A 16,459-nucleotide genomic window follows, 5' to 3' on the forward strand; every position below is an offset into this window, starting at 1 on the left:
AGCTTTTTATGCCATCAAAAGAAGATTCTATAAAATCAATATACCTGTCAAAATCTGGCTAAAATTAATTGACAGTGTTATCCAGCCCATTGCGCTGTATGGTAGTGAGGTATGGGGTCCACTCAGTCAACAAGACTACACTAAATGGGACAAACACCCAAAACCCTGTATGCTGAACTATACAAGAATACACTGCAGGTGCAAAGAAATACACCAAACCACACATGCAGGGCAGAATTAGGCCGATACCCAGTTCTTATTAATATAAAGAAAAGAGCACTCAAATTCTGGTTGCACCTTGAAAAAAGTGAACCTGACTCACTCCAGTACAAGGCCCTCCAGACCCAAGAGCTCAGCCCTGAAAAGAGTCCCCTAATGCAGCTGGCTTTGAAGCTCATCACACTGACCCCCTCCAATACTAACTCCAACCAGCTTCAGGTCAGCACTGCTTACCAGCCCCCCAGTCAGAGTAAACCAAATTATAAAACAAACCAAAAATTCCTATCTGGAACAATGGGACACAGAAATAAAATCCCAAAATAAACTTGATTGCTATCGGGCCATAAAAAGAAACTACAGCCTAGCAGAGTATCTCTCCACTGTCAGAGATACTAAGCAGAGACAGATCCTGACCAAGTACAGGCTCAGTGACCACAGCCTGGCCATAGAGACAGGCAAACAGAGGCAGACCTGGCTGCCCAAAGAAGATCGGCTCTGTGGTCACTGCGAGACAGGAGAGGTGGAAACTGAGATGCACTTTCTCCTACACTGTATAAAATACAGCCATATCAGAGAATCATTCTTCATTAAAATACAAGAAAAATATCCTCTTTTCAGACAAATGGCAGACTCAGAGAAACTTGCTGTCCTCCTAGGGGAGGGACACACAGCTCCACTGGCTGCCAAATATGTAGCCACCTGCCACAACCTGAGGGGCACGCAGTGACGGCACAATTTAATAGTTTCAATATTTCAATTTCTGTATTATTATTATTTATCTTCTATTTTATTTATTATTATTTTGTTACCATTGTTCCTTGTTTGTATATATATGCATCTGTTCATAATATGTATGTATTTGCTTTGGCAACACTGTGGAAAATAAGTCATGCCAATAAAGCACATTGAATTGAATTGAATTGAATTGAATTGAATTGAGAGCGGAGAGAGAGGAGAGAAGAGAGAGCAGAGAGCAGAGAGAGCAGAGAGAGAGGAGAGAGTGGAGAGAGCAGAGAGAGCAGAGAGAGCAGAGAGAGAGGAGAGAGCGAAGAGAGCGAAGAGAGAGGAGAGAACGAAGAGAGCGAAGAGAGAGGAGAGAACGAAGAGAGCGAAGAGAGCGGAGAGAACGAAGAGAGCGAAGAGAGAGGAGAGAACGAAGAGAGCGAAGAGAGAGGAGAGAGCGGAGAGAGAGGAGAGAACGAAGAGAGCGAAGAGAGCGGAGAGAACGAAGAGAGCGAAGAGAGAGGAGAGAACGAAGAGAGCGAAGAGAGAGGAGAGAGCGGAGAGAGCGAAGAGAGCGGAGAGAGAGGAGAGAGCGGAGAGAGAGGAGAGAGCGAAGAGAGAGGAGAGAGAGGAGAGAGAGGAGAGAGAGGAGAGAGCGAAGAGAGCGGAGAGAGAGGAGAGAGCGAAGAGAGCGAAGAGAGCGGAGAGAACGAAGAGAGCGAAGAGAGAGGAGAGAGCGGAGAGAGGAGAGAGAGGAGAGAGCGGAGAGAGCGAAGAGAACGAAGAGAGCGGAGAGAGCGAAGAGAGAGGAGAGAACGAAGAGAGCGAAGAGAGAGGAGAGAGCGGAGAGAGCGAAGAGAGCGGAGAGAGAGGAGAGAGCGGAGAGAACGAAGAGAGCGGAGAGAGAGGAGAGAGCGAAGAGAGAGGAGAGAGAGGAGAGAGCGAAGAGAGCGGAGAGAGAGGAGAGAGCGAAGAGAGCGAAGAGAGCGGAGAGAACGAAGAGAGCGAAGAGAGAGGAGAGAGCGGAGAGAGCGGAGAGAGCGAAGAGAACGAAGAGAGCGGAGAGAGAGGAGAGAGCGAAGAGAGAGGAGAGAGAGGAGAGAGCGAAGAGAGCGGAGAGAGAGGAGAGAGCGGAGAGAGCGAAGAGAACGAAGAGAGCGGAGAGAGAGGAGAGAGCGAAGAGAGAGGAGAGAGAGGAGAGAGCGAAGAGAGCGGAGAGAGAGGAGAGAGCGAAGAGAGCGGAGAGAGAGGAGAGAGCGGAGAGAGAGGAGAGAGCGGAGAGGGGAGAGGGGAGAGAGGAGAGAGCAGAGAGAGCGAAGAGAGAGGAGAGAGCGAAGAGAACGGAGAGAGCGAAGAGAGCGAAGAGAACGAAGAGAGCGGAGAGAGAGGAGAGAGCGAAGAGAGAGGAGAGAGAGGAGAGAGCGAAGAGAGCGGAGAGAGAGGAGAGAGCGAAGAGAGCGGAGAGAGAGGAGAGAGCGGAGAGAGAGGAGAGAGCGGAGAGGGGAGAGGGGAGAGAGGAGAGAGCAGAGAGAGCGAAGAGAGAGGAGAGAGCGAAGAGAACGGAGAGAGCGAAGAGAGAGGAGAGAACGAAGAGAGCGAAGAGAGAGGAGAGAGCGGAGAGAGCGAAGAGAGCGGAGAGAGAGGAGAGAACGAAGAGAGTGAAGAGAGCGGAGAGAGAGGAGAGAGCGGAGAGAACGAAGAGAGTGAAGAGAGAGGAGAGAACGAAGAGAGCGAAGAGAGAGGAGAGAACGAAGAGAGCGAAGAGAGAGGAGAGAGCGGAGAGAGCGAAGAGAGCGGAGAGGGGAGAGGGGAGAGAGGAGAGAGCAGAGAGAGCGAAGAGAGAGGAGAGAGCGAAGAGAACGGAGAGAACGAAGAGAGCGAAGAGAGAGGAGAGAGCGGAGAGAGCGAAGAGAGCGGAGAGAGAGGAGAGAACGAAGAGAGTGAAGAGAGCGGAGAGAGAGGAGAGAGCGGAGAGAACGAAGAGAGTGAAGAGAGCGGAGAGAGAGGAGAGAGCGAAGAGAGCGGAGAGAGAGGAGAGAGCAGAGAGAGCGGAGAGAACGAAGAGAGCGAAGAGAGAGGAGAGAACGAAGAGAGCGAAGAGAGAGGAGAGAGCGGAGAGAGCGAAGAGAGCGGAGAGGGGAGAGGGGAGAGAGGAGAGAGCAGAGAGAGCGAAGAGAGAGGAGAGAGCGAAGAGAACGGAGAGAGCGAAGAGAGAGGAGAGAACGAAGAGAGCGAAGAGAGAGGAGAGAGCGGAGAGAGCGAAGAGAGCGGAGAGAGAGGAGAGAACGAAGAGAGTGAAGAGAGCGGAGAGAGAGGAGAGAGCGGAGAGAACGAAGAGAGTGAAGAGAGCGGAGAGAGAGGAGAGAGCGAAGAGAGCGGAGAGAGAGGAGAGAGCAGAGAGAGCGGAGAGAACGAAGAGAGTGAAGAGAGCGGAGAGAACGAAGAGAGCGAAGAGAGAGGAGAGAGAGGAGAGAGCGAAGAGAGCGGAGAGGGGAGAGGGGAGAGAGGAGAGAGCAGAGAGAGCGAAGAGAGAGGAGAGAGCGAAGAGAACGGAGAGAGCGAAGAGAGAGGAGAGAACGAAGAGAGCGAAGAGAGAGGAGAGAGCGGAGAGAGCGAAGAGAGCGGAGAGAGAGGAGAGAACGAAGAGAGTGAAGAGAGCGGAGAGAGAGGAGAGAGCGGAGAGAACGAAGAGAGTGAAGAGAGCGGAGAGAGAGGAGAGAGCGAAGAGAGCGAAGAGAGCGAAGAGAGCGAAGAGAGAGGAGAGAGCAGAGAGAGCGGAGAGAGGAGAGAGAGGAGAGAGCGGAGAGAGCGAAGAGAACGAAGAGAGCGGAGAGAGAGGAGAGAGCGAAGAGAGAGGAGAGAGAGGAGAGAGCGAAGAGAGCGGAGAGAGAGGAGAGAGCGAAGAGAGCGAAGAGAGAGGAGAGAGCGGAGAGAGGAGAGAACGAAGAGAGCGAAGAGAGCGGAGAGAACGAAGAGAGCGAAGAGAGAGGAGAGAGCGGAGAGAGCGAAGAGAGCGAAGAGAGCGAAGAGAGCGAAGAGAGAGGAGAGAGAGGAGAGAGCGAAGAGAGCGAAGAGAGCGGAGAGGGGAGAGAGAGGAGAGAGCGAAGAGAACGGAGAGAACGAAGAGAGCGAAGAGAGCGAAGAGAGCGGAGAGGGGAGAGGGGAGAGAGGAGAGAACGAAGAGAGCGAAGAGAGAGGAGAGAGCGGAGAGAGCGGAGAGAGAGGAGAGAGCGGAGAGAGCGGAGAGAACGAAGAGAGCGGAGAGAGAGGAGAGAGCGAAGAGAGCGGAGAGAGAGGAGAGAGCGAAGAGAGCGAAGAGAGAGGAGAGAGCGGAGAGAGCGAAGAGAACGAAGAGAGCGGAGAGAGAGGAGAGAGCGAAGAGAGCGAAGAGAGAGGAGAGAGCGGAGAGAGCGAAGAGAGCGAAGAGAGCGAAGAGAGCGAAGAGAGCGGAGAGAGGAGAGAACGAAGAGAGCGAAGAGAGAGGAGAGAGGAGAGAACGAAGAGAGCGAAGAGAGCGAAGAGAGCGAAGAGAGAGGAGAGAGTGAAGAGAGCGGAGAGAGAGGAGAGAGCAGAGAGAGCGGAGAGAGAGGAGAGAGAGGAGAGAGCGGAGAGAGCGGAGAGAGCGGAGAGAGCGAAGAGAGCGGAGAGAGCGAAGAGAACGAAGAGAGTGAAGAGAGCGGAGAGAGAGGAGAGAGCAGAGAGAGCGGAGAGAGAGGAGAGAGAGGAGAGAGCGGAGAGGGGAGAGAGGAGAGAGCGGAGAGGGGAGAGAGGAGAGAGCGGAGAGAGACGAGAGAGCGGAGAGAGAGGAGAGAGCAGAGAGAGCGGAGAGAGAGGAGAGAGAGGAGAGAGAGGAGAGAACGAAGAGAGCGAAGAGAGAGGAGAGAGCGGAGAGAGCGGAGAGAACGAAGAGAGCGGAGAGAGAGGAGAGAGCGAAGAGAGCGGAGAGAGAGGAGAGAGCGAAGAGAGCGAAGAGAGAGGAGAGAGCGGAGAGAGCGAAGAGAGCGAAGAGAGCGAAGAGAGCGAAGAGAGCGGAGAGAGGAGAGAACGAAGAGAGCGAAGAGAGAGGAGAGAGGAGAGAACGAAGAGAGCGAAGAGAGCGAAGAGAGCGAAGAGAGCGAAGAGAGCGAAGAGAGAGGAGAGAGGAGAGAACGAAGAGAGCGAAGAGAGCGAAGAGAGCGAAGAGAGCGAAGAGAGCGAAGAGAGAGGAGAGAGTGAAGAGAGCGGAGAGAGAGGAGAGAGCAGAGAGAGCGGAGAGAGAGGAGAGAGAGGAGAGAGCGGAGAGAGCGGAGAGAGCGGAGAGAGCGAAGAGAGCGGAGAGAGCGAAGAGAACGAAGAGAGTGAAGAGAGCGGAGAGAGAGGAGAGAGCAGAGAGAGCGGAGAGAGAGGAGAGAGAGGAGAGAGCGGAGAGGGGAGAGAGGAGAGAGCGGAGAGGGGAGAGAGGAGAGAGCGGAGAGAGACGAGAGAGCGGAGAGAGAGGAGAGAGCAGAGAGAGCGGAGAGAGAGGAGAGAGAGGAGAGAGCGGAGAGAGACGAGAGAGCGGAGAGAGAAAGAGAGCGGAGAGAGCGGAGAGAGAGGAGAGAGCAGAGAGAGTGGAGAGAGAGGAGAGAGCAGAGAGAGCGAAGAGAGCGGAGAGAGCAGAGAGAGAGGAGAGAGAGGAGAGAGAGGAGAGAGCGGAGAGAGACGAGAGAGCGGAGAGAGAAAGAGAGCGGAGAGAGAAAGAGAGCGGAGAGAGCGGAGAGAGAGGAGAGAGCAGAGAGAGAGGAGAGAGCAGAGAGAGTGGAGAGAGAGGAGAGAGCAGAGAGAGCGAAGAGAGCGGAGAGAGCAGAGAGAGAGGAGAGAGCAGAGAGAGCAGAGAGAGCAGAGAGAGCGGAGAGAGGAGAGAACGAAGAGAGTGAAGAGAGCGGAGAGAGATACGGTCTGCCTTCCAGAGTTATAAAGGAGTTGCACTGCAGTGAATACCAAGCATAAGCATGGTCTGTAAGTTTCATACGAGTTCTTTATAAAATCACATTTAAAAATACTCAACTACAAAACAACATGTAATAAAATAATGTTTGGATTGTGTTATAGAATCAAGGCCAAACAACACATTCTCCACATTTCAAAACATAAGATGTTATCGAATGTTAGAGAGTTTTTTGGTTCAGGTTCTTTTAAGGTAAAAGGGTAGCTTAGATCAGTGCAAAGCCTGTCTCTCATGCATAACAAAAATGTCTGTTTTTTTACATGAGATGCAAAAAGGATTTACACAAAAAAAAAAAACAACAGTTGATATGTTACAGCTAACCTCTTCCAGAAACTCCCCTCAGAACACACTGAACAGAACAGGTTGTTAAGATAAATGAAAAGCTTGAACTCTCGAAACCCATAAAGTGATGATCAGACACACAGGGCCCATCTCTACTATAGACTTCAAAGCCTATAACTATACATATAAGCATTCATGTCTTATAAAGACAACACCTTATAGTAATTCAAGCTAACAAAATAATGCATACATTTTACCTGTTTTGTACAAAGTGCAGTTTTGAACAAAAATAAAAAAATAAAACAACACTTTATAGCAAACTTGTATTTTCATTTTCAAGTGTTATATATTTGACTACTTTAGGTTAAAGGAAGTTTCAATTATCTCTTGTCTTTTTCACAGCAATTATGTTATACTTAAACCTCCTGGGTCACCTTAGAAGTGTGTTCTGGGTCATAGACTGCTACTGGCTGACAGCTTGACAGTGAACAGAGGAGGCAGCTGGTTGGCTATTGACAGGTACAGTAAGAAGCTACTGAAGAGGTGGAGACAACTTCACACTCCACGTGACCAAGGAAGTGCACTCTCTCAAAGCATGCATACCAAACACAACTAAGTGTAGTACCAGATATCATGCTTTAAATACAAATACATGTTTACAATAACTGGACATCTGAGACCTACAGTGCCCTCCATAAGTATTGGGACAGTGAAGTCAAAATTGCTATTTTTGCTGTACACTCAAGCAATATGAAAATAAGATTAAAAGATGAATATGAGGCAAAAGTACAGAATGTCACCTTTTATTTCTGGCTGTTTTAACACATATGTGTTTTACCAACTAAGAATAACAGCACTTTCAGAGTTCCATCCCCCCTATTTTATGTGAGCATAAGTATTGGGACATTTGGCTCATAGGTGTTTCCTGTTGCATTGATTGTTCACACATAAAAGAGCTGTGAATGTGTAGTCTCAGTTCTATCCTTTGCTTTTGCCTTTGGAGTCTGCGTTTGGTGTCAGTAAGCATAATCCAACATGAAGACTAGGGAGCTGTCTATGAAAGAAAAGCAAGCGATTTGGATGCTAAAAGAAAAGAGGAACTCAATTAAAACCATAGCACAAAAGTTGGGCATAGCCAAATCAACAGTTTGGAATGTCCTGAAAAAGAAAGAAACCACTGGTGTCTTCAGCAATCGGCAACGACCAGGTCGGCCAAGGAAAACAACAGCAGCTGATGACAGAAAAATGACCAGAGCTGTGAAAAACAACCCTAAAATAAGTGTCAGTGAAATTACCAACAACCTCCAGAAAGCTGGGGTGAAAGTGTCACAGTCTACTGTTTGCAGAAGACTTCGGCAGCAGAATTACAAAGGTTACACTGCAAGATGCAAACCTCTGATCAGCACCAAAAACAGAAAGGCCAGATTAGAATTTGCTAAAAAGTACAGAGATGAGCCAGTAGAGTTTTGGAACAGAGTTTTATGGACAGATGAGACGAAGATTAACATTTATCAAAGTGATGGGAAGGCAAAAGTGTGTAGAAAAAAAGGAACTGCAGATGATCCAAAGCATACCACCTCATCTGTGAAGCGTGGTGGACGTAGTGTCATGGCATGGGCATGCATGGCTGCCTCTGGAACGGGCTCACTCATCTTTATTGATGATGTAACGAATGATGGCAGCAGCAGAATGACTTCAGAAGTGTACAGAAGCATCTTGGCTACCAATGTACAAGAAAATGCCACCAGACTCATTAGGCGGTGCTTCACAATGCAAGAGGACAATTACCCAAAACACACTGCCAACACAACCAAGGAGTTCATCAGGGGAAAAAAGTGGAAAGTTTTAGACTGGCCAAGTCAATCTCCTGATTTAAATCCGGTTGAACATGCATTTCACTTGCTGAAGAGGAGACTGAAGTCAGAAACTCCATTATCCATTATTAGTTCCATTATCTAGCTCCATGAGGACCCAGTCTGACTGAAAGGAGAGGTTTAGAAGTAATGGCAATTATAAGGAGTTATACAACAATAATGGCATTAAAGCAAAGAAATAACACCATTCTCCGCCTGCATCACTCAAATGCATATTGCCCTTGTTATGAAAATGACACTGTCATTCAGTATAACTTGCACAATCAAAGCCAACTACTCACGTAATCAAACAAACCTTGGAATTCGTTATCAATTCTAAAACCTCCAAGCATTGCTTTGACAAGCAAACAATGGCAGTCTGGACTCTGTGATGAGTGTTCACATTAATATTGGATGTGTATTGTATGAAGGCAGCACTACAGTACAGTCTGCTGGCTCTTTACTGGAACTCTCAACCATATCAGGAGCAGATTGAGGTTAATGAAGCGCGAGAGATTCCTCCTGTACCTTGCTGTGTGGTATGCTGTAGCTTGTTATATCTAGCTGTGTGGTATGCTGTACCTTGTTATATCTAGCTGTGTGGTATGCTGTACCTTGTTATATCTTGCTATGTGGTATGCTGTACCTTGCTGTGTGGTATGCTGTACCTTGCTGTGTGGTATGCTGTACCTTGTTATATCTTGCTGTGTGGTATGCTGTACCTTGTTATATCTTGCTGTGTGGTATGCTGTACCTTGCTGTGTGGTATGCTGTACCTTGTTATATCTTGCTGTGTGGTATGCTGTACCTTGCTGTATGGTATGCTGTACCTTGTTGTACCTTGCTGTGTGGTATGCTTTACCTTACTGTACCTTGCTGTGTGGTATGTTGTACCTTGCTGTGTGGTATGCTATACCTTGTTATATCTTGCTGTGTGGTATGCTGTACCTTGCTGTATGGTATGCTGTACCTTGTTGTACCTTGCTGTGTGGTATGCTGTACCTTACTGTATCTTGCTGTGTGGTATGCTGTACCTTGCTTTGTGGTATGCTGTACCTTGTTATATCTTGCTGTGTGGTATGCTGTACCTTGTTATATCTTGCTGTATGGTATGCTGTACCTTGCTGTATGGTATGCTGTACCTTGTTGTACCTTGCTGTGTGGTATGCTTTACCTTACTGTACCTTGCTGTGTGGTATGTTGTACCTTGCTGTGTGGTATGCTGTACCTTGTTATATCTTGCTTTGTGGTATGCTGTACCTTGCTGTATGGTATGCTGTACCTTGTTGTACCTTGCTGTGTGGTATGCTGTACCTTACTGTATCTTGCTGTGTGGTATGCTGTACCTTGCTTTGTGGTATGCTGTACCTTGTTATATCTTGCTGTGTGGTATGCTGTACCTTGTTATATCTTGCTTTGTGGTATGCTGTACCTTGCTGTATGGTATGCTGTACCTTGTTGTACCTTGCTGTGTGGTATGCTGTACCTTACTGTATCTTGCTGTGTGGTATGCTGTACCTTGCTTTGTGGTATGCTGTACCTTGTTATATCTTGCTGTGTGGTATGCTGTACCTTGCTGTGTGGTATGCTGTACCTTACTGTATCTTGCTGTGTGGTATGCTGTACCTTACTGTATCTTGCTTTGTGGTATGCTGTACCTTGTTATATCTTGCTGTGTGGTTTGCTGTACCTTGCTGTGTGGTATGCTGTACCTTACTGTATCTTGCTGTATGGTATGCTGTACCTTGCTTTGTGGTATGCTGTACCTTGTTATATCTTGCTGTGTGGTTTGCTGTACCTTGCTGTGTGGTATGCTGTACCTTACTGTATCTTGCTGTGTGGTATGCTGTACCTTGCTGTGTGGTATGCTGTACCTTACTGTCCCTTGCTGTGTGGTATGCTGTACCTTGCTGTGTGGTATGCTGTACCTTGCTGTGTGGTATGCTGTACCTTGGTGTACCTTACTGTACCTTGCTGTGTGGTATGCTGTACCTTGTTGTACCTTACTGTACCTTGCTGTGTGGTATGCTGTACCTTGCTGTGTGGTATGCTGTACCTTACTGTCCCTTGCTATGTGGTATGCTGTACCTTGCTGTGTGGTATGCTGTACCTTACTGTCCCTTGCTATGTGGTATGCTGTACCTTGCTGTGTGGTATGCTGTACCTTGCTGTTTGGATGCTGGGGCACAATTGCTTTCTCCTCAATAGCTGGTTAAACATCAGTGTTTGCGCAAGTGTTGAAAAGTGTTTATAAAGTTAGTTTCATTCTGTTATGAGAGTAGAATCCTGAACACAAGAGCATAAGAAAATTCCCACTGTCCATCAGTGCTCATCTGGTTCCTAGTAGCTTACTCTTTAAAGGATCCCAAATGATTCAGGTAGCCCATTCCATCCCCTCACCACTCTCTGTGTGAAGAAGAGTCTCCTTCAGCAACATGACTAGGTAGCCCATTCCATCCCCTCATCACTCTCTGTGTGAAGAAGAGTCTCCTTCAGCAACATGACTAGGTAGCCCATTCCATCCCCTCATCACTCTCTGTGTTCAACATGACTAGGTAGCCCATTGCATACCCTCACCACTCTCTGTGTGAAGAAGTGTCTCCTTCAACAACATGACTAGGTAACCCATTCCATCCCCTCACCACTCTCTGTGTGATGAAGTGTCTCCTTCAACAACATGACTAGGTAACCCATTCCCTACCCCAGTGTGAACAAGTGTCTCCTTGACTCTGTCCTCAGTCTGTAATTCATCCCACTCTCTATTATAGAAGAGAACCATGAAATGGCTTTATTCTAAAAAGCCAACAAGCAGAAATCAGACGAGCAAAAGTGTCAGAGAGAAAGAACTACTAACTTGGGGGGAAGTTGCAATTAATGGAAGTTTATTGTATTATTATTATTATTATTATTATTATTATTATTATTATTATTATTTATTTATTTATTTATGTATTTATTTCTCAGCAGACATCCTTTTATTTCTTAGCATCTCCATTTAAAACCAAATTCCATATTTGCCCATAGTTTTTTCCTAATTCCTGTGGCAGCAATAAAGGTAAGAAATATACAAATATGTGGAAAGCAAGACATTTAAGCTGTATGAACTTATCAAACTCTAAAAGAGAGGTGCTACTTACAACATTCCAGAAAATGGGGTTGAAAATAATTACAAGAACAGCTGCGCAAAAATGCGCATCTGTCAAATCAATGTAGTGAAACACATCTGCCATCACTGAAGTGTCTATCTGTAAAACAAAAGCGTAAATGTAGATAACTAGTACAATATAAGTTAACATACTGTATATCCATAGGGTCTGAATACACTGTTGTTACACCAATTCCAGGTATCATAATTGTACTGTGTATATGTAGTACAATCAATAATACAAACTATACAACCAATGTATTTCTCTTGGATATCGCTAGGTGGCAGCGTTAAGCATCAGGGCTAGTGGACACAGCACATACTGTTTGTCTGCAGACCTTTGAACAGAGCCTATACCTTACTGGCATTCTGCTCCATTAATACTGCAAATGCAAATTAAAGATTTCATCCATAATCCAATAAACTCTCAGTCTTTATACAATATTCGTGGGCTCTGTTCTGTTGAGATATATGACACTAGGCTACTGTGATGTCATACAGTTGGGAAACTAAGGTACGGATTAGGGACCATCCATAAGGGATGTCTGTAGAATAGAGGTGGGCATGGGATCTTACAGCTGGCCTGTGACACACAATTAAAAAAAAGTGACATACTCTACTGCTTCCGTTGATCCTCAGATTCAACATCTGCTGAATGTATTTACAAAGCTGCACCATTATTCTAAATCCGGTCCTCTGGATGTTAAAATGCTAGTTTCCATACATTCCTTCTGCATTATAATACATTGCATATTTCCCAATACTAGCAGCAACATATATGTATATAGTACACCTGCTTGTTTTGTAATAATAAAAACACTGCAACAAGTACTAAACATATACCATTTGAAATATATACTGAATGTTTTAGGTCCACGAACAGCCACAGGTACTTAAGCCCCTTCACTGTAAATGACCATTGTATTAGCATCGGTGCCCTAACAAGTGCTATGCGTTGCTAAGTTCCCAGCACGCTCTTATTTATCCTTAATCAGTGCCCTGTGAATCATTCAGAGCGCGTCTGCGTGTAAACCATCTACTGTGACAGCAACGGGGTTCTGGCTTTGATTGTGAGGACAGGGGCGCATTTCATTTTTAATAACAGGGCTTAGTAGATTTTTCTCTCAAACCATCTGTTAATTGAACACGAACATCATTCTACCACTACACAAACAACATCGACCCAAATACCGTACTGTAAAAACTGAGGACCTAAACAACAGATACACAAATAAATATGTACACGTGTACCTTATTATAATCCACGTTATTTAGTCCTCCACAGCAATCCAACTGTGACGTCTGTTGCAGAAAGGCGGAAGCACTGTTCATTTAACACGATTCGTGCTGTAGCGTTCGATTTTTAAACAAGAAAATACAAGCCTTTTCAACGTATAAACGTTTGTTTTTACACAATGTATCTTCAGGGTTCTCAACCGCTTCTTCATGCAAAATGTCTTACAGGTTTGAAGTCAAGACAGAGTACTTTACAACTCACTCTGTTTACGTATGTTCAAACTCAAAGTCCTGTGGATATTGTAGTCCATTCGGTATTACTAGTAAATTGTACAACTGGCATCCAACTCCCATGATACATTGCACGTCTTTCAATGCGTCAAATAAACATTTACAGATTTTAAGGTGAAACACTTTACATTTGGTTTAACAATGTGGCATCTGTTGAAAGTGTAAGCGAAATGTTGCAGGTTCAAAGGGGAATTATCAGTTATGTATTGTTATTGCACATTCTCTACTAGAGAGTCACGCTTAACATCAAACTTTATTACACGCATTTAAGGCAACACTATTACAACGTTATGATACGTGATGCATTATTATTATTATTATTAGTAGTCGTAGTAGTAGTAGTCGTAGTCGTAGTCGTAGTCGTAGTAGTCGTAGTAGTATTCACACTAGAAAGAAACACCATTTACAAAACTGCTGCAAATTATTAACTAATGTTAATAATGTATAAACTTGGCATCTTGGTTTTTCCAGTTATGTACTAGGCTATACCCATATGGAAAGAAATATATATAATTTGTATATGTATACCACAGTATGCTCTATATGAGATCTGTTCAATGAAAAGTATATGTTTTACCTCTGATTATGGCCACTTTCATATGAAGGGTACATATTAAAATGCATGTATGTTTCATATAAGCATACTTATATAAATCACATATGCACAACAGTTTATTCTGTCAAGGTTCTCATAGTTTCACTTATGTGAAATTTATACCTGTCCTTATATGTTTCATACAAGCAAACTCATATGAACCAGTTTCTTATCATTTCACTTATACAAGACAGTACTGTTTGCATATGTGCCTTATACAAGCAAACTCATGTGAACTATGTAAGTATTGTGATGAGACAGGGGTATATAGATATAGCCCTTACAAGGACTGCAGAAGCAATCACACTGATGTAATTGGCAGCAGAGAAAGAAAAGACAGGCAGTTCATTATTGCTCAGGCAGTTTATTATTGCAGAGCCCAAAGGTGTGTGCTTGAACACTGTAAAAGCAGGGAGGGTCACAACAGAGGAGCACCCCCCGCCCCCCAACCCGCCCTCATCCCCAAACCACCGCCACCCAGTGTCCCCCCATATTTACATATATTTTGTGATAAGACTTCCAGAGAATCAGTTAATCTTGACATAGTAACTGCATCTTTCCTTATTAGGAAGTGCACTTTTACTTATCAGGAATACATTTATTTTCAAATGCAACACACACAATTTACATAGCTGTGGAAATTTGGGTAATTTATCATGACAGCGGAGTCCTCTTTTTTTTAAAAAATAAATAAATTATATTTATGATATATTATACAATTAAATATTATTATTTTAAGTTTCCTAAACAAGGATTTTAATAGTTTATACTTTTAATAGTTACAACGTATGTAGCTTTTTAAAAAAATAATATCCAACTAAAAACATAATTTCAAAAATTCTACTTGTGTTTTGTTTTCACTGTAAAGCAGTCTTCTGACTGTATTGCCTCTCATATGTCAGCACATAGAATGAAAATATACATTACTTTTTGATAAAGGTGACCAGTTTGCAGTGATGCATTTCAAAACAAATGTTAATGAAATAATGCTAAATACATAGTCTATTTAAACCACTGCAAGTATACTGTATACTCATTAAAAATTCACAAAGTAATTTACATTTGTTCATTGTGTTTTTTATGTGCTATTTGAAGTTCCATGTTATTTATTCCTATCCTTATTGTGGCTCCAGTAAGTATTTGTACACTTGGTATACAAACCCATATTGGATCCATTGTACCAGTATGTATATATGACAACCATGCAAACGTCATACCATGTCCAGGTAAGACTAAAATTAATTAGTCATATATGAGTCAACATATAAAATACAACATGTCTGCCTTATATGTTGAATTTTTTCTTGTATGTGACAATGTTTATACTTGTATGTTAAATTCACAACATATATGGTAAATATATTATACATACAGGGGTGAAATTCTGCCAGTACTCTGTACCGGGTCTTATTTTAATGTCAGTACTGGGTACTGGGACTTATTTCATCTGCTTTACATCCAACGCACATGCATTCCATTTATTCTCACTGGCGCAAAATTTCTCAAATGTGCTTTCATTCAGCACAGTTCATGCTGCTCGCATTATGTTTCCTAATAAAGCTTCTCTGTCTCTTAGCTGCTATTGGCCACCATTAAAGTCAGTACAATCACTGCATGTTGATTGGCCAAGCTTTCATTCAGATTAGATTACATTTTGGCATGCGTCACAAATCTCTGCCTATTTCGCTTTGTGTCAATACTCATTGGTTGATCAACGAGAGAAGACTTTAGCAGTGAGACGTGAAAACAGCAGCATGGAGTAATTATTTATTGTATTAAGTTCGAAGAAACTATCTGAATATTCAAATGACCATTGCTGCACATGAATTTGAAGGCAAAAATTCACATTAGTGTCCACAATAAATTACACAGTTGATCAATATTAGAAATAATTATCACAACATGCTTTGTCTTGCTCTGATTTATGTGACTCTAAATCATTTGATATCTTCAAATGATTTAGAGATATCTCTAAATGAACAGGAAGTTATTTAGAGATATCGCTAAATGATCTGATATCTCTAAATTAACCGGAAGTTATTTAGAGATATCGCTAAATGATCTGATATCTCTAAATGAACCGGAAGTTATTTAGAGATATCGCTAAATGATCTGATATCTCTAAATTAACCGGAAGTTATTTAGAGATATCTTAAAATCATTTGAAGATATCTTCAAATAACTTCCTGTTCATTTAAAGATATCTCTAAATCATTTAAAGATATCTTCAAATGAACAGGAAGTCATTGCAAGATATCTTGAAATGACTTCCTGTGAAAATACTCTATGCTTTGCATTGACTTTCTGTCCATTCAGAGATAGGCCTGTCTCTAAATGAAAAGGAAGTTATTTCAAGATATATTAAAACGATCTAAAGATATCTCTAAATGAACAGGAAATTATTTTGAGATATCTTAAAATGATTTAGAGATATCTCCAATCAATTTACAGATATCTTAAAATTAATTTTAGATACCTTAAAAACTGCACAATTAAAGATATCTGTAATTCAATTTGAGATATCTTGAAATGATTTAGAGATATCTTTAAATCATCATTTGGCTTGCCATACCCAACACACACACACACACACACACACACACAATGTACGTTTAACACTACTTTAATACTCGAACCGCCGCAGTTATACTCATACCTACAACCGCTGACTGCAGTCATTATCACGGTGCATTTAAACATCATCGATATTAAAATGAAAGACAAACTATCGGATACAACTCAAAAGTTTTATTCAAGCACATCATATTGTAGCGATCTCGGTTCCCGCAGGCAGCTGTATCACACAGAGCGAGGCAATCCACACACAGGCGGAGAGCGGGCGCGAACCCTCAGGATCTCTCGCACTGAAGCATAGCGCCGATACCGCTGTACAAAAGTGCCGGCTTCTTTGCAAGGAGTGTATATCGGGCTCATGTCTTTGTGTGTGATTACGTCACCTACCAGCCCTACTGCTGCCTTCCCCCGTGCACGCTACAATAAAACTGTAAAAACAAAAGTAGTTTTTAATCTAAAATGAAAGTAACATGATTTATCTTGCTTGTGTGTGTCATTCACAGCACAGAATCTAGGCTGAGCTGCTGCAGCCTGCAGCTTTGCAGTTTTCTGATCGAAATGTTTCTGCTGAAGCG

At 43.7% G+C, this 16,459-nt stretch overlaps 1 protein-coding gene across 3 annotated transcripts in view; it reads right to left on the reverse strand.

Annotated features, from left to right (window-relative positions):
• Nucleotides 1-12,724, reverse strand: part of pemt (phosphatidylethanolamine N-methyltransferase) — a 182,889-nt gene extending 170,165 nt beyond the window's left edge. Inside the window, exons 1-2 of one of the 3 annotated variants that reach the window (XM_058995994.1) lie at nt 12,440-12,723; nt 11,181-11,288 (exon numbers count right to left, since the gene is read on the reverse strand). In XM_058995994.1, coding sequence (XP_058851977.1) covers nt 11,181-11,288; nt 12,440-12,520 — 189 coding nt within the window. In that variant the 5' untranslated portion in view covers nt 12,521-12,723. Of the gene's footprint in view, nt 1-11,180; nt 11,289-12,439 lie in introns of all 3 variants that reach the window. The other 2 variants (XM_058995992.1, XM_058995993.1) reach the window with 2 other exon arrangements.
• Nucleotides 12,725-16,459: the final 3,735 nt, after the last annotated feature.

The sequence above is a fragment of the Acipenser ruthenus genome, chromosome 22 (assembly GCF_902713425.1).
Source record: "Acipenser ruthenus chromosome 22, fAciRut3.2 maternal haplotype, whole genome shotgun sequence".
Lineage (NCBI taxonomy): Eukaryota > Metazoa > Chordata > Actinopteri > Acipenseriformes > Acipenseridae > Acipenser > Acipenser ruthenus.